At 35.8% G+C, this 19,606-nt stretch overlaps 1 protein-coding gene across 2 annotated transcripts in view; it reads right to left on the bottom strand.

Moving 5' to 3' along the window:
- LOC136026019 (protein singed-like) overlaps positions 1-19,606 on the bottom strand; it is a 70,565-nt gene that overhangs the window by 41,089 nt on the left and 9,870 nt on the right. Inside the window, exons 3-4 of one of the 2 annotated variants that reach the window (XM_065702170.1) lie at positions 17,277-17,606; positions 7,151-7,441 (exon numbers count right to left, since the gene is read on the bottom strand). In XM_065702170.1, coding sequence (XP_065558242.1) covers positions 7,151-7,441; positions 17,277-17,606 — 621 coding nt within the window. The remainder of the gene's footprint in view (positions 1-7,150; positions 7,442-17,276; positions 17,607-19,606) is intronic. The other variant, XM_065702171.1, reaches the window with a different exon arrangement.

Consider the following 19,606-nt stretch of genomic DNA (forward strand, 5'->3'; position numbering starts at 1 on the left):
TTTCAAGAGTCAAAGGATAATTCTAACTTAATTTTCTAATCTATCCCTGAAATACACCCCTTTGAAAATCCGCATGCACATATTTTGACTGTTTTGATTTAGTTCAAATTTCCCCTCTATATTTCCTTAAATTTCCCCTACACGCCCTTAGTCTTAATATTACTAGTATCATATTAGTAGTGGTAGTAGTAGGAGTAGTAATAGCACAAGTAATGTTGTACAGCCGTAACGCTCTAGCGTTGCCAATAGTTCTGCCCATTTCTTATTTTCAGCAAAGGTTTTAGTAAATTGCCAGTTTTTAGAATCCTATAGATATGTAAATACCATGAGTGAGTTTCTTTAAGCTAGATTTGCGGATTTATCTTATAATTTAGTTTTTCGTTCTGAATTTCAACTTCACTCTTTACTTCCTTAAAAAAAAGCTTTTTTAAAACTAATTTTTGCTCGTTCTCATTTTTTGAATGTACGCAATAAACCTTAGGAAAAGATTTTTGTCGAATTCAGATGATAAAACTGAAAGTACATATGAATTTTTGTTAAAATACTATATTAAACATAGGCTTTCAGCTTCCATAAACTGTTACAGCTTCAACAAGATATTTGCAACTTTGTCACATAACTAAAGACTAACAAGGTTCATTGTCGCTGCTATCTTTGAGAATTAGCAAATAAGAAATTCAATTATTTTCGTGAAAAATAAATATAAATAAATAACAGTTTTTCATTAAGCTGTTGTTCTTAAAAGTTCGTTTTTTAGTTTTAGCTTACAAAGAAGGTCAGAGGGAGAATATAAGAGGGATATCGTAAAACTCTGGTTAACAATTTTAGACCGTGGCTATTATAATGGTATTCCTATTATGCTTCCCAGCCTTTCCACTTCAAAAGGTGTCATAGGGCACTTTACGATGGAAACAAAGAGCCGAATTTAGAAAAAGCAGGGCTTTTAAAAAGCCATCAAACATACGATTTTTTACTAGCCTGCTGGTCGTGGCAGAAAAAACAATTAGAAATAAATAATGATATGCCTCTTGACTATGAAAAAAAAACTATTTGATTGCCTGTCTTAGAATTTGCATTTACCGGCATTTTAACTCTCTTTGGGAAAAGATTGATAATTATGGCATAAAGTGATATAATACGCCATTTTGCTTTGGGACGATCTATTGGTTACATATAGTGAAAAACAGAAATGCAGTTTTTCTTAAAAATCCTTTTTTTCGTTTTAGCTTACTAAGCAGACTAGGAGGAGTATAAAAGAGGGGAGATTGTGAAACTCTGATTAAAGATTTTAGACCATGTTGTTGACCAGGACTTAATACCAAGCTGCTTTTTGAAACTCCCTTAAGTTTATTAGCAATAAACTTTTACCATCAACATCAACCGAGATCAAAATTATCATTATTGAATGAGCTTGAAACGGGGATTTTCCTTCACTAAAAAGTTTTTTTTTTTCAAAATACTTTTTAAATTTTCGGTTACTATGAACTGAAGTTCATTCTTTACTAGCCTACGGTAAATCGGACGCTGCAATCATTAAAAGCTCATCATTTACTGACAATTTATCAAGACCTTAGTAATTACTGCAGCATTCATGCCATTTATAACGGACGATATAGGAATAAACATACAGCTCAGTGCGGCACTCCCATCTACTTAGTCATTTTCAAGATGGGCCCAGTGGGGGAGGGGGAGGGGGTAAAAACCCCTCAGTTTCGGATTCTAGACCATGAAAAATCTATCAGTTATCTTAAAATTCCCGTTGTGTGGTATTTTGACCCTATTTGGGCAAAACTCAATGTCTTGTGGCCAAAATTGCAGAAAACACCATTTTTTGAGCTAAACTCAATGTCTTGTGGCCAAAATTGCAGAAAACACCATTTGACCAAGATATAAGTTTTTGGCTACGTAGAACAGGGACTAGAGGTAGTAATTTCCTCTCAAATGGAGCCCTCTCCTGATATTCTAAGATCACTGGTTCGATATGATTACCCATGTAAAAAGAAGCAAACCAGTGCTTCCCATGCAGAAGTCAACTTCTTTCTTGATCAAGGTGGGTTTTAGACCATGGCGAGTCCGTGCGGTTTATTTCGATCCGACACTATTTTCGAATGGTTTCTAGCTCTCTTTTGAAATTCCCTTAAATTTGTCTTTGCAATTTACTTTTGCTGTTAAATTAATTGCAATAACAGTTATATTCTTGAATCAGCTTCAAACAGCAATTTTTCTCACTTGATGGTTAAAAAAAACGTTTTAAGCTTCTGATTACTACGGGCCGGGTTTGCTCTTTACTAGGTTGCAGCTGTCACTGCAACCATTGTAACTAAACATTTGATGTGAACAGGTTTGGATTGAACAGATTCTAATAAATATTAAAAAACACATAAGTATTTTTTTAATATGCATATTTGTTAAGTATTTACGAGTAGGACAAAATTTCGAGGGGGGGGGGGTCAAACCGCGTAACCCCCTTGGGTACAGCCTTGCTTGATTTGAAGAATATTTTTCTATCAAACTATTTCCCAGTAATAAAAAAAGATTAAAAACTGAAATCGACCTAGCATGGAAATTAGTATAACCTCATCCCAGTCGGAGCGGATGAAAAACCCATCGTTGGCTTGGCAACTAACGGAGCAAAGCTATTCAATGGATAGACAGACAAAGGAAAAGGAATGAATGCGAAAAAGAGGAACATGAAAAGGGCAATACCAGAAAAGAATTACACAGCCTATATGCCGTATTTTACCAATTGCAAGAAAATACCAAGATACTAAGGCTATGGAGTAAAAGCAAAACTAGAGCCGAAAATTCATGTTGAAGGGAACTAATTTTTATAAATACGTTAATATTATCTTTTAATTTATAAATCAAACGTAAATTCTAACATTCCAGCAATTTGAATTCTTGCTCCAGTTGTATCTCAGTCTCTAGAATATTCACCCTTCACAAGGGTGTAAGAAAACATTCCATCCGAGACATCCACAGGAGAGGCCCTCCGGAAACAAAGACAAAATCGATATAGCTCCAATCCTGGAGGCTTTTGATATGTCTCACTTAATAGTCTGCGTGTTAGCATGAACCTCATAAATAGTTAGGTATCTTATGTCTTTTTTTATCTTACTATGGACAGTGTGACCAAGACAAAGAGTCAGGCATGTGTGCAGGAGCTTTTCGGTGGAGGGGCAATACCAAAAAAAAATTCATTTGATTAGGTGAAAATGAATTACCCACGAAATCAAGAGGCCTTAGGTCTTTGGGGTGCCCTGAGCCACGAAAAATCTCTTTTGTAGAAAGGAAGACATGTCACATCTTGTTGAAATGAGTCAAACAAGGGATTTCAATCCATATGATTAAAGGGTCCAAAGTGAGGCCCTTACACCGTCCAACCTGCTTTCCTGTTTCTGTTTTTTTTTTTTTTTTTTTTTCAATTTCACAATAAAAGTACTAAACAGTTTCTCTGCTTTTTGAACAAATTATGAAGAGCCTACAATATGGCTAATTGCAATGTGAGGCAAACTGTACAACGCATTCGTCAAAAACCAAACGCATTAAGGACGTTCAAAAATAGCGTTAGATTTCAGACTAATTAATTTGCAAGGACTTATGAAGTTGCAGACTACAGGTCTCTGTCCAATAGTGCAATACAGACATCACAGATAAAAAAAAGTAAGAATTTCAGAAATGGTCACACCTGTTTGAAATTGGGGTTAAGCAATGATATTAAATCTGCACGATTGGACGGCGATAAGTAGGGTATATGGCTTCATATCCCTTCAAGCAGGTCCCGTGGGTTCAGGTCCCCGCTAATATGACTCTCCCCGGTTTTAAATGTTCCAACTAATTGTCAATCACAGAGTATTCATGGTTACGATCCGATTTCACACTACTTCCAATATTCACCCCCCCCCCCTGTTGTAAAAATTTCGACTATCTATCAGAGAATATTTAAGGTAATACCCTTGAGTATTGAGCTTTAACACTTTTTATTAGCGTAATAATATAAAAAAAAACATTAATTATCAAACAGCTCGTGGTAACGAACTGTAAAGAAAGGAGCGATCCGCCAAAATAGCAACCGAAACTAAAAAACAAATTTTTTATACCAATAGATGCATTAAAAGAATCGGATTTTTATGCTGATTTTTAATATATAAGTTTCATCAAGTTTAGTCCTACTCATCAAAAGTTACGAGCCTGAGAAAATTTACTTCACTTTTGAAAAAAGGGGGAAACAACCCTGTAAAGGCTTTAAACGCCTATCTGTAATTGGATCTATCTGGAATTTTGTATTTTTTGCCAGAAGAAAGATCATGGATACGCGTTTTTTTCCCAGGGGTGATCGTATGGACCCAGTGGTCCTAGAATGTTGCGAGAAGGCTCATTCGAACGGAAACTAAAAGTTCCAGTGTCCTTTTTAAGTGACCAAAAAAGTTGGGGGGCAACTAGACACAACGCTCATTTTTTCCCCAAGGACACCGGATAAAAATTTGGGATAACCATTTTGTTCAGCATAGTCGAAAAATCTAATAGCTATGTCTTTGAGGACGACTTAGTCCCCCACAGTCCCTGGGGGAAGGGCAGCAAGTTATAAACTTTGCCCATTGTTTACATACAGCATTGGTTATTGGGAAGTATACAGACGTTTTCGGGGGGAGAAAGTTACGTAGGAGGATCTTTCAATGGAGGAATTTTTCATGGGGGAAGAGAATTTTCCATGAAGGGGGTGCTGGGTTTCCCAGCATTATTTAAAAAACGATCAGAAATTAAACAAAAAATAAGTTTTTTCAACTGAAAGTAAGGAGCAACATTAACACTTAAAACGAACAGAAATTATTACGTATATGAGGGGGTTCGCCCCCTCACAAATACCTCGCTCTTTATGCTACAGTTTCTAAGTATTTTCAAAAGAGCTAATTATTCTAATTAAACGGTCTTTGTGATTCAGGGATCATTCAAAAGAATTAGAACCTAATTTGAACTTTAGCGTAAAGAGTGAGGTATTGACGAGTGGGCAAACCCCGTCTCGCATGTAATAATTTTGTCCGTTTTAAGCTTTAATGTTGCTCCTTAATTTCAGTTGAATTTTTTTTTATTTAATGACAGATATAAATCACAACGCTAGGGAAAAAAAGGGAAAAAAATTATATTTGATAAATTTTTGCTTAATCATAGAAAATATAAGGATTTCTGACCTTGCTGACTGCAAATACCCTATGTTCATAGGCATCCCCATAGAGAGATGCCTAAGTAAAGAGCGAAATGCCTGCAATATATTTTTTCTTCTTTTTTTTCGTTTTTTTTTTTAACAGGTCGTATGGAATGGAGATCGTAAAAAATTTGGAGGGGGCTCATTCGATTGGAAAATATAATTTTTTTTAAGGGTCAAAAGTGAATGGAGGGCAGCCAGAACTCCTCCCACTCCCTTCTTAGTTGAGTATCCCCCTCAACTCCCCAGAGACTTCTAAATTTCGAGATGGTAATTTTGTTCACAAGAGTCGAAAGGTCAATAATTATGCCTTTATAGATGAGATGACCCCCAAAGCTTCCATGGGCAATCTACAACCCCTAAAACCCGCCTTTAAATCGAAATTCTGCTTTTTTACATCAATGTTTCGAAAAAAGCCCATTCTACCTAGTATTCTAGTATTCCTAGTATTCTAATATTCTAGGATTAAGTATTCTGCCTATTAGAAGAAACCTTATCGTTACTGTTTCTAAAATAGAAACCTTATAACAGAATTCTTTAAATAGAAATATGATACGGCAGCTAGAAGCGCCTACTTTATGGACTCGTATTAGCCCGCTTTTGACCTTCTACGGTATGGTTTCTCAGCAAGGGTCCAGAACTCTAGAATTCCACAAAAATTCCCTAGAGGTTTTCCCTAGAAGCAGTGAGCTTTGATAAATTATGATGGATGAACTACGGTGAACTACGATGGTGAACTACGGTGAACTACGATGGTGAACTACGGTGAACTACGATGGTGAACTACGATGAACACTTACTAAAGATATAGCCTTTATTGTGTAAGGGTTCCTTATTACTTGCAATTTATCTTAAGGGTTCCCCATGAATAAAAACAATTGAAAACTGTGTTTCAGACGATGATGAATGTCTAAGACCAAATACCGTATAAACCGATTTAGCCTACTCGAGTTGAAGAAGCCTCGGTTATTTGAAAACATCTTAAAAACTTCAGCCAGCCTTGTAAAATAAGACATTTATTTATAAATTCAGCCTATTAGAAATTTCCACTAAGTCACTAAGGTAGCCTATCAGCAGGGTCAGAAATCCTTGTAATTTAATTTTTGTGGAAACATTTATTTATAAATATATTTATAAATTTATTTACACATCAGACAATCAGACGAATTTATTCCCCCTTAGGAAATTTCAAAATAAGAATCTTTTAAAACCTTTAGCTGTTTAAAAGATTCTTATTTTGAAATTTCCTAAGGGGGAATGAATGAGGGATTTGGTCCTGAATTTTATATGGGGGGGGGGTTGTAGGCCTATATGTTACATTATTATGTAAGGGTTCCTTATCACCTGCAATTTATTTTAGGGATTCCCCATGAATAAAAACAATTAAAAACTGTGTTTCAGACGATGATGAATTCCAAAGACCAAAATACCGTACAAACCGATTTAGCCTACTCGAGTTGAAGAAGCCTCGGTTATTTGAAAACATCTTAAAAAACTTCAGCCAGCCTTGTAAAATTAGACGAAGGAAAACAAACACTTCCTAGTGAACAAGAGTTTTCAGCAAAATATTTTTACCATTAAGTCAAACTCAGCCCATGGAAGACCTTTGTCTTGACGTTGCACCCCTATGGAAATGCCAACCTACAAAAGGGTGCACAGGTGTGCAAAACGTGCCGTAACAAAGTTGCATGATATCTGGCAGTTTTCAAATTTGTCGGTAGATTTTGTCTGGAAACACCATTTTTACATACAAAAATACTTTTTGCTTAAAGAAAAGCTGTCAAAACACAGATTGTGCTACCAAAGTGTCGGCAGTTTTAGAATTTTGTTGAGTTCTGCTACTGGCAGGTTTGGAACATTTTGATTCCTGATGATGCATATATTATAGTCTAATTACTCTCTATTAAGCTTCCGAATTCTACACTTAAAAAAGAGGAGAAAACCAACCCTTGATCCAATAGGAGCTAAATAAGCCCCCTGCGAGTCTCTCAGAGCAATGTGTCCGTCGTGATACTCAGCAGAGAATAAACAGGCATCCGTACAGATATCAACTAGTTTACCATCTCTTTGTAAATATTTATCATTACATGTATGAATAGCATACATATGTGCATCTTCACGAAATTCCAATGTGAAGAGGGTGTCTGCTCCCCAAGGAACGTTCGAGTCGACGTGAATTTCATCTTTTTCTTCGCTGAGATGTGCAAACCTCTTTCGACCGACAGAGCGGAGATTCACCTAAAGAAAAATGCTTCAATTTACATCAGATATGTATTTACGGACATGTATAAATAGTAAGGTCGTGGCTTTTAAATAAATTTAGTATACTGCCCCCGCCTATGTAAGTTCTTGCTACAGGAATTAATTTAGTTTCAACTGCCTTTGATTTTTTCATGTTTCTAGGTCTATCCAACATTTTCAGCTAAAAACAAATTGGAGTTTTCCCAAATATTGCTAAAAACTGACACAGGTGGCCTAAGACCTCGCGTGACATGAAATCTCATAATTTGTTCCCAATATTCTAATATTTCTCCATAGTTTTGATATAAATCGCCTTCTAAAAAATTTGGGTCCACCAAGACCCCCCTCCCCCGCACCAAAAAAATGAGGACTTACGGAAATACTTGGTTTAACCCTGCCTAATTATAGAAGCAAAACAAAAAGAAATGCACTGACCAAAAAATGCAACAATTCATAAATCTAATGCGCAACGACCTCAAAAAAGAACCAAACCTGGTAACAACGTCGTGGACATATACCGATTTCTGCCTCTGACTTATGCTTCTCACGACTTTGCCTCTTATGCTTCAGAGCCAGTATCTAGTTTCAAGTTTATGCCCCTGGCTCTGGGTCTGCCTGTGGAATACACGAAGCCAGATAGCGCGTAACCCAATGTTTGCTTCCATCATGAGCGAATCTTTGTAGTCAGAATTTTTATGGTTGCTGCTTTTCAGAGAAAAACTGTAATCAATAACATGCAATAGTCCGTACAAAATACTGCTGCACTTCGTGTCTAGGAAAAAGAACAAAGCTTGTCCTGTGCGAAAAAAGATATGTGCGTGATAAAAAGAAAATAATCGTCATTTGCTTTTCTTTATACTTCAGTACTTCTCGTGTACTTGTAAAATTAAAATGACAATCACAATTTTCGCTGATACTTCTTGGAGTTGTCCGTAAATGTTTTTACATTCAAAAGTTATAGCTACTGTACTATATTCTGTAGGCCTGCTATAGTGAAATCTTGATAAACCGAATCACGATTACTCAAATCTGTCGATTCTAAAAATTGGAATTCACATAAACCTTGATAATGACTGCCGTGTAAAAGAACTATTTTTACCAGTCCTCCATTTTCTTGCAGAATACTTAATTATGAATTTCTACTTAGAAAGCTGCATAAGTCATGGAAGAGATTTGATAGAATTTTATTTTAACTTTCAAAATATTTGGAATAATAAATCAACACGGTATATTTTTTTATACGCTAAATAAATTAATGTACATACACACTGACCAAGAGCGCAGCACCTTCAGCAGGCATACAAAATATAGGTAGATGAAACTACCACAAGCCTTACCCCTGGTTCCCGCTGCTACGATTTCGCGCAAAATCCTGCGACATGCGACAAATGACACAAATCGTGCGACAAACGACGGAAAACCATCCGTTTTGCTGCAATTTCGGATGCGATGAATAATTTCAACTCATACGACAAACCGCATGCATTGTTCTGATTTAACAAAAAATAACCAATGTCATGGAGCTGATTGAAAAGCTAATTTTGGCTGTTCTAGAGTTTATCGCAGCGACGCAAAAGCCTGCGTTTCGTTGTAAACCTCCATCCGATTCTGTCGTACGTCTGTTCCGCCAGATAAAATCGCGTCGGGATTGACGCAGCAGTGGGAACCAGGGGTTATACAAAAAAATCGAATGGTTTTAGTCGGATAGTTTATACGCTAAAGAAATTAATGTATATACACACAGACCAAGAGCGCAGCACCTTCAGCAGGCATACAAAATATAAGTAGACGGAACTACCACAAGCCTTATATAAAAAGTCGGGTAGTTTTCCAAATCGAACTCTCAAGAATAGACACCAGGACGTTAAGCAAATGGCTTTTTCGGAATAACCCTAAACATGGAAGTGAAGACAGATGCGATCCAGAAAACATTGCTGAATGTGCCAAATGGAGTTTCGTTTTAAGTGGTTTTCCATAAAAATAATTACCATTATCTCGATTGATGTGTATTGGAAAGCCCATTTTACGCTTTAAAATAAATTTGAGATTACAAAAAAAAAAATGCCACAATATAGTTCTGCTGTATTTACATTATATACAGGAACAGTCACATGAACAGTGTATCACATGAAACATGAACAGTATAGTCACAGTATTCTTTGTATTATAATGAAAAAATCGTGACCCTTAACAAAAAAAAATGATTTATCGGTCAGCCATCTGTAATTACCACTTAACGTGACTCCCCTTGCATCCAGCTACTTCCACTAATATATAAGTTCACCACTAGCGCAGATTCAAGGCACTTAATGATTTCAAGTTACATCCAAGTGGGTGTATGTTGTAGAATATAGTTTAATCCCTAATAGCTACTTCAATTCAAATTATGTTAAAGATTGTATACCATGTTTGACGCTAGATTGAACGCGTTTGAGCTTTCAATCCCGTTTTCTATGTCTTTGATTTTTCCCCGAGTTTTATGCACTACCAGTACTACTAGTAACAACCCACTGCAGTGCCAAGTCGCCAGAAGCCAACACAGCTACACACGCTCTTCCTGCATCCCAATCTATTCAAAGCCTACCTCTTTACAACCTCCCAGGAAGTTCCCAATTCCCTTAAATCTTTCTTTACGACATCCCCCACTCCAACCACGGACACCCTGTTTTCCGTTTACCCCTAGACGATTGTCTTTACTTATCCATCTTAACTTATTTCTATCCTTAACGACTTAGTCTTCTCAACATTAATTTCAAACCTATTCTAGAAACCTGAACTCACAAAACCTCTAAAAGTTCGTTCAGTTTGCTCACACTTTCATCTAAAATGCTTAAACCATCAGCATAACATAAGTCCAGGAAAGTCACCTTCCGCTTTTGATTTCCTGTTATCCCATTTCCTTTTCTTTGCTCCTTAAGACAAAGTCCATCAAAATGGTCCATATTAATGGGAATAGAACACAACCCTGCTTAACTCCTGATTTAATACAAAATCGGCTACAAGTCTCATTTCCTAACAACGCTTGCTCATAATCAATAAAACTGAGGACCAAAGGTATTTAATAACCCAGGCAAATTATCAACCTAAGAGTGAAAACTTGGTCCACAAATCCTCTACCATTCCTAAACCTGCACTGTTTTTCTCTTAAAATATTGTCAACAGCATCTCAAAGTCTAAAAAGTATCATCGTACTAAGTAATCTGCAAGCGACAGAAACCAGGCTAATGCCTCTATAATTACCACACTCATTCGTATCACCTTTTTTTTATACAGGCGTTTAATTTAGGGTTTTCCTAAAATTGCTAGGTCTTCACCTATTTCATAAATCATGTGCATAATCTTCAGCATCTCATTTCTAACCTCATAGCTTCCATATTTCAGAAACTCATTTACCACACTACCAGCATCATGGGCCGTATTATTTTTTTTTTAATCCTTTTAGAACTGTCACTAATTCTTCTCCACAAATTAATCTTCCTTCACATCCAATGTTTCACAACCTTTTTCCCACATATTTTCCTGTAGCTCTATCTCGGTTTAGCACATTCTCAAAATGTTCGGCCCACCTCTCTGTAATTCTTTCCTTATCAGTAATTGTGGGCCTGCTTTTATCTTTAACTGGACTCTCTCTCAATTTATGAATATGCCAGTACAGTGTTTTACTATTGTGCCGCCTACCTGCATTTTCCAGACCTTCAGCAATTTTATCCATGGCCTCCATTTCACACCTCCTTAGTTCATATTTTAATGCTTTCTCACCTTTCTTTATATTCCTCTTATTTTCATATGATCTATCACTCAAATAATTCCTGTACAAGCCACTCCCCCTCTGTATTAAACATACAGCATTTTCACTAATATTCCTAGCTGTCATCCTTACTTCCCTCCCTAAGACACCACCAGCAACTTCACAAATTATCTTCCTAAGATTAGTCTTTCAATCTTTTACATTGTCAAACTTTAATGTCACCAGTGTAGCATTCAACTGTTCTTGGAAAATTTCTCTCAAGTTCCTGGATTTTTCCAGCGTTATGGCTTCCTGGAAGGTAGTTACCCTTTCGAGATTTCAGCTTTAAATTAACCCTAGACACTACTAGATGGTGATCTTCAGTTTGAGCATCAATAACAGCATCCCTTTATGCCCTAGTATCTTGTATTGTTCTTGCCAGTCTTCGGTTTACAATAACATAACCAATGAGGTTAGCTGTTTTACTGTCATGTGAATACCATGTTAATCTACGGACCACATTATGACAAAATATTGCATTGGTTATAACTAAATTTTTATACCTGTAAAATTGCAGCAGTCTGTTGCGAAACATGATAATTCATTTACTGACAATATTGCAATATTTTTTCCTTGGCACGAAATCATAGGGCATGAGCTCTAACGAAATTCTAAGAATCAATAGACTAATTTAAAAGGAAAATTAGAGGCTTAATACCGGTCAGGATTTAAAATAAGAGCTCTGAGACACGAGGTCCTTCTAAATATCAAAATTCATCAAAATCCGATCACCCATTCGTACGTAAAATACTTCATTTTTTCTAATTTTGTCTCTCCCTTCAGTTCTTGGTCGAATCAGGGAAAACGACTTTATTAAGTCAACTAGTGCAGGTCCCTGACACGCCTACCAATTTTTATCGTCCTAGAACGTCCATAAGACCGAACTCGCCAAAGCACTGGACTCTCCTAACTCCCCCAAAGAAAGCGGATCCATCCCGGTTACGTTAATCATGTATTTACGACATTTGCTGATTCTACCCTCCAAGTTTCATCCCGATCTCTCCACTCTAAGCGTTTTCCAAGATTTTCGGTTTCCCCCTCCAGCTCCCCCCAATGCTACCAGATCTGGTCAAGATTTAAAATGAGAGCTCTGAGAGATGAATTCCTTCTAAATATCATATTTCACTAGGGATGCAGTCACCTCACTAGGGATGCAATACCTCAATTTTTCTATTTTTTCCGAATTAACGCCTCCCTCCACTCCCCCAAAGAGAGTGGATTCAGTCTGGTTAGGTCAATCACGTATCTAGGACTTTTGCTTATTCTTCCCATCATGTTTCATTCCGATCTCTCCACACTAAGCGTTTTCCAAGATTTCCAGTCCCCCCCCAACTCTCCCCAATGACACTGGATCCGGTTGGGTTTTCAAATAAGAGGTCTGAGCTACGAGGTCCTTCTAAATATCAAATTTCATTAAGATCCAATCACTCATTCGTTAGTTAAAAATACCTCATTTTTCTAATTTTTCCAAATTAACGCCCCCCCCCAAAAAAAAAAATTGCCCAAAGACTCATTTTTCCCACGAAAGTTCATCCCGATCCCTCCACTCTAAACGTTTTCCAAGATTTCAGGTTTCCCCCTCCACCTAATGTCACCGGATCCAGTCGGTATTTAAAATAAGAGCTCTGAGACACGATATCTTTCCAAATATCAAATTTCACTAGGTTCCAATCACTCGTTCGTAAGTTGAAAATACCTCATTTTTTCTAACTTTTCCAAACTAACCGTCCCCCCAGATGGTCGATAGGAAGACGACTATTTCTAATTTAATCTGGTCTAGTCCCTGATATGCCTGCCAAATTTCATCGTCCTAGCTTATCTGGAAATGACCAAACTAGCACAACCAAGGCCGACAGACAGACCGACAGAAATTGCGATTGCTATATGCCCAATAGCCTCCTCTAAATTGGTTGTTTCTTCTCAATTTCGTTTGCATAATTATTATACACAAACGTCCAGCTTTAATTTGTTTTGGGTATTCAAATGAACTACTATCTGGTTCTTTCCTATTTTCGTTTCTAGATTCAGGGGTTTAGTATCCACAGAACGTCCCAGAGCTGCTTTGAGTCAAACTATTCTCATTTCAATGACGTTAATACTGTTTAAAGCGCTTTCAATGGCAACATCCGTGGTGCTATTGATAAGTCGTATATTTCGTAAAAATACATCTAGTCTCAACACCTAGATATTGTCCAGCGCTATGGATGGTTATACCACTACAGACAAGAATTCTAACTAGACAGAGTTTCTTCATAAGATATGAAGCAACTATCTTCGCTAGATACGATGCCCATAATGCCTATTCACAACATTACTCTAAGACTAACAAAAATTAGCTAGCTTTAATTAGAGCCAATCAGATTTTTCCATTAATTTTCTGATTGGTCGAAAACACAACAAAAAATCTGTATTGGCTCAAATAAGTGATAGTTAAGTCTCAATGGTAGTAAGATCTCACTGTGAATGGGCCTTCAGTAAAGTTGCAGACAGTCATATACACAGAAATTTGTTCCGGGAAAGAGCCACCGTTTATGAGAAAGAAAACTTCCAAAAAACGTGAAAATAGCAAATTCATGGAAGAAATTAGCAATTATTGGACCAGTTCTAAAATACAAAAATTCTAAGGAAAGAGACAGGTCAGCAGCTACCCACCTCCATTTCCGCGCACGGCCCTCAGCGGAGCATTTGCCTTCTGTCCCCCAGCACACTCAAAGTTACTCAATTATATTACTCAAAATATAGTGATTGAAACCTAAATTGAATACGCAGATCAAGCTAAAATCGAACAAAAATCACTACACATAAGAGTTTGGATATTACCCCCTTCCCTAGCTGTAAAAGTCTAAAACCTACTGCGTCACTGACGCTTTACTGAAAACTAATTATATTATGAGAGATAGAGAGGGATTTATTCATTAAACAGCTAATACACAAAAAATGGTTACTACCTCTCCTAAAAAGCAAAGCTTGTCCGGGGGAGAGGGCGATAGAAAAAACAAAATACATAAAATAGAAGGCCACCGACACCACTAATACCACCACACTCAACTATAAATATGGCAAAAATCATTACTTTACTTTTCCTCTGGGAACTACATATCATTTATATGAATCATATTTTGGCACTTAAAACTAGACAGGGTAGGCTACTTGTTCATTATACGCCTAAAATTCAAATTTACGCTATGTAAAACTCGAGAACAAACCGGTTTCTTCGTTAGTTTCTTTCAGCTTAGTGTGAGACAAGACAAAGACAAATTACAGAATCGACGGGTTGGCTATATATTGCATGGGTGGGGGTAATGTATTTGGACAGTTTGAAGTTAGAAAATAATTATTACTTCATAATATGTAGAATAATTGCACCAAATCCGTTTTGTACGCAGACCCGCTATACTTTACCCCTCTTCCCCCTCTAATGTATATATATATCATGAAAAGAGAAATCACCAATGCAACAGCACAAACACATAAAAAAAAAAAAAAAAAAAAAAAAGACAGAAGGAGACAAGGAAGACTGTTTTCCTAAATTAGTGATTAATATAGACCAGCACTTGAATGAAGCCTTAACCCTACTCATCAATACAATCACATATGTCAAACAGCATAGCAATACACAATCAACCATAAAGAATAATCCATGGACAGGCAGTCATGTCGTCAATAAGTATAAGTCGTCATTTACCAAACAATAGAAAAAATAATAAAGACAAATAATTCAGAGGCAACAACCCAACACAAGGGCTATATATATATATATATATATATATATATATATATATATATATATATATATATATATATATATATAGCCCAAAGTTGTTTCTAAAGTATGGTTTTTTTTTATTAAATTTCGTATTAAATTTCATTAAGATTGAGCATCAAAGAAACAAGTCCTAATCAGATGAAGCATTTGAGTGTTTGGCGTATAATACACAAGTACCTTAGACAGTTTCTTGTTTCTGATCATTCTACCAGTTGCCATTGCCTTCGTAAGATAACATTCAAATTCCGTTCAGTCTATCAGTTATATTAGATTTCAACCCTCTGATTGCTTGTTAGTATGCCTGGAACACTTTTCTTGCGTTGGCAAGAAAGTGACATTCGTTTGGCGTCTTATAAACGATTGTAAAACATTTCAAATTTCTGGTTAATTTATTTATATTTTTTCTTTTTTTTTTCTTGAAAATCACCCAAATGTGGCTGAACTTCAAGTCAGAACTGAGAGTTGTTTTGTTGATTTGGTAAGGCATTTTGTACAGGTTCGGTTTTTGGACGTAGTCAGTGGCGGACAGCAGATTGATATTTTCATCTTTATGCGCTTACATATATTGTTATTTTTCTCATTTTCACTTTCGTCTTTGTTTTTCGTTTTTGTTCTTTCTCCCTATATTCCCAGCCATAAAACCTTACTATTGACGTTTGTGTATTTAGTGTTTGCTGTTGCCGTTATCTTCATGTATGAGTAATCATGGCATTAAGTAATACCTATTATTGTATGCGTATTCCATCGTGAATAAATTTTACTTTCTTCTTTTTTTCGTATGTGTGGATTCTTATCCCAAATTTACCTTGACATTTAAATCTCTTGATATATAATCGAGATTAAAGCAGTCCTTAGCCGTGTAAACCTCTGTGTTTAAATGCCTTTTATATCGCCTGATGTAACAATTTACATAAGTTCACAAACTTAATTATATATATACACAAATTATAAATTCACAAATTATATATATATAATATAATTATATAATATATATATATATAATATATAATATATATATATAAAACGGGGCTTATATATAAATTATATATAAATTATATATAAATATAAATTATATATAAATTATTCTTTATGGTTGATTGTGTGTGGCTATGCTGTTTGACCTATGTGATTGTATGGATGAGTAGGGTTAAGGCCTCATTCAAGTGCTGGTCTATATTAATCACTAATTTAGGAAAACAGTCTTCCTTTTCTCCTTCTGTCTCTCTCTCTTTCTTTCATTTTTTTTTTTTTTTTTTTTTTTTTTTTTTTTTTTTTTTTTTTTTTTTTTTTTTTTTTTTTTTTTTTTTTTTTTTTTTTTTTTTTTTTTTTGTGTTTGTGCTGTTGCATTGGTGATTTCTCTTTTCGTGATTTCTCTTTTCATGATATATATATATATATATATATATATATATATATATATATATATATATATATATTTATATATATATATATATATATATATATATATATATATATATATATATATATATATATATATATATAAAACTCTGTTAACATGAGACCCGGAAAAGACTTATCGAATTTACATCCCAAATACTTTACAACCGTTATCATAAACAGCACAATAAAGCATCCTCTCTTTCTATCCTCTCTGATGGTATAACTTCCATCTGATACGTTGATAACTTAAGCAATCATAACTTGATTTGTTGGGTTATACATGAATCAAACAAATGGCACAAACAGGTTCGACCCTCGGTTGTGGTTCAGAAGATATTTGAGGTACTTGTGTATTATCCAGAAGATACTCAAAAAGTGAAATTAGGCTAATCATAATAAAATGTAGGCCTACTACCATAAGAAAATATATTACTTTAGAAACAAAACTATACGACAAAGAATTATGGAAAGCAGGCCTCACAGAACGTATTATATTAAATAGCTAACCTAATCACCTCTATATATTAAGTATTTAATGAAAATATTCCTATATCGTAGTTTTTCTCACTGAGACTAAGCTAATTATAACCTAGTGCAGACAGACAAACCGGTTTTTCTCAGATCTTACAGATCAAAATTCTTGAATGTGTTCCGTATAACACACAAGTAGCATATTTGAAACTGAAGCTATCAGGGACTTTTGCCTTCGCTAGTTTTGTTCAAATTCCTCTTAGAAAAGATGAATAAGCCATTCATAAGAAAGTTAAGTGCAATATTTCGAGTACAACATAGTTCTTAAGCCCTGAGAATAATAACATTCGACAACCTATTCTCAACACATACTTCCATATAGAAAATATAAATTGATCAAGCCTTACCTGAGGTCTGGCAACAAGAACAACCCACCACAGCTCTGCATCTCCAGCTGATTTGGCAGTACAAATTAGTTTGTCAGCACTGGCACCGAGATAGTACCCCCTCAATACGTGCCTTAAGGCCCATCTTCCCTTGGAATCACTTGGAGAAATAATAATATCAAATTTTGAGCTTTCATCCTTTTCATCACTTTCACATGTAACATTGCCATATTGGTCAACTGCTAAATATTTATCAAGATGGCTCCGGAGAGCAATAGCGTCCGTGTTGTCACCATATGGTTCCAATAGCCAAGTTTGTTTTTTCTTGAAAGATGCACCACTGGCATTCACCTGAAACAACAAACAACAATCATTTAAAACAACACAATAGTTGCCAATATCTAGGACCAACAAATGTTTTCAATATATAGGTTTAGTTCCTTGCTTGCAGCCATGCAATTCATGGCCAACGTAATTTTAAAGCCAAGTCTAATGACTCCCTCATTTTTTGTAACTAATTTACCTGGTTAGGCTATTGCTACTGAGATGTGTTTTATTTGTAGACGTTTCATCAGCTCCTTGCGGCCTCTTGTGCTTCTCTACATGAAAGACTCACTCAATCTGACAACGAGTAGTCGGGCTTTCGCTTCCGAAGCGCTGAAATTGTGGAACCTAAACTATTTTTGTCTACCTTCAATTCACTTCTTTTTGATCCGCGTCATTGGCTCATTAACTTGGACCAGTATTCCATTTCTTCCCTATCATCCCTAACAACAACATTTCTTTAAATTTACTTTGTGGTAAATAATAACGAGAAAGCTTCTTCTTCACTAAAAAAAGATTCACTTTGAAAGCTTTACAACGAGGAGTCACTCACCTTCCATCATCTGATTTACATCTCCGAGCCTTATGTGCGCAGCACAGCTTTGCCACACGTGGCATAGTTGATGCAAAGATTGGCATAGTTCCGCCACGCTTCACGCATCACCCGGTGTACGTGATTTCTGAAAGTTGATAGCCCCTTGCTTTACAAGTAGAATTTACCTTTAGATGAATAATAGTAAATGCCATGTGACCAGTGAGTTTTTTTTATTTTTCTAGGTTTTCATTTTGGTTTCAAAATTATCCTTCAACTTTCACGTTTCTAGCTTTTAAAGTTCAGTTGCAAATCCACCTTACTTGACTTTATTTCCTTATTTATGAAAACCCGTTATATGGTGATTACTGTACACAACAGAAAAGGGAACAAATAAAATATAGAAAAGAAAAAAGAAAACAAACGGACGTAAATATAAAGAACGATTTGTGTAGGCAAAGAAAAATAAAGAATGAGACGAAACACAAAATAAGATTACATATTTCGTCCCCTCAACCACAACAAGTAATGACACCCATCCAGAACCGTTGTTAGGGTTGGTGGCGCCCGGGGAAAAATTAATTACAGCCCTCTCCCGACTCAAATAAAAGCAAACAAAATCAAAGTAAAAATTTCTTCAAAAGTCACTCAGCAGCCTTCACTTGCGGCACCAAGGGCAACCGACCCGATTGCACCCACCCCCTCTTCCCCTTTGAACGTCTCTGGTCCATCCATGTGTGCAAAGATTAACAGACATGATTACTCATAACTGATCAATTAATCAACATGCAGCATAAATTTTAGACCTTGTTTAGCATTTTTAACCTTTTGTCGGTACCAAACAAGGGGCACAAATGCCCGTGTCTACTCTTCAAGGTCTCTAATCTGAAATTACTCGGGTAATGGTAATAAGCATAGAGTCAAATAAGTTTTCTTCTATGTATGTAGGTAACTAATACATATTTGCACATTTTCTCACCGTTTCAGCTAAAAGATAATTACATGGAAAATTCATTTCAGCTATAGTAATCGATGATCGATCATCACGCTAAAACAGGTCAAATGTACTAATACACAGCTCGCTGGAACCAGGGTTACTGAAAACAAGTCCCTGAATGTGTCCCCTGAGCATCCAAAAATTTGCCAATCTTGAAAAGTCAAAACTAGAGGTTATTTTTTTATCAGTTGCATTATCAAACGGTTCGTGGTAACGAACTGTAGTAAGGAGCGATCCGGCTCAATAGTAAACGAAACTTTAAAAAATGGGATATTGAGTAAATATACGAATATTATACGAATAGATACATCAAAAGAATCGGATTTTTATGTTGATTTAAAAATATATAAGTTTCATCAAATTTAGTCTTACTTATCAAAAGTTACGAGCCTGAGAAAATTTGCCTTATTTTGGAGAATAGTGGGGAAAAACCACCTAAAAGTCATAGAATCTTAAGAAAAATCACAACATTGCATTCAGCGTATCTGAGAACCCTAC

The sequence above is a fragment of the Artemia franciscana genome, chromosome 4, assembly GCF_032884065.1.
Source record: "Artemia franciscana chromosome 4, ASM3288406v1, whole genome shotgun sequence".
In the NCBI taxonomy this organism is placed as follows: Eukaryota; Metazoa; Arthropoda; class Branchiopoda; order Anostraca; family Artemiidae; genus Artemia; species Artemia franciscana.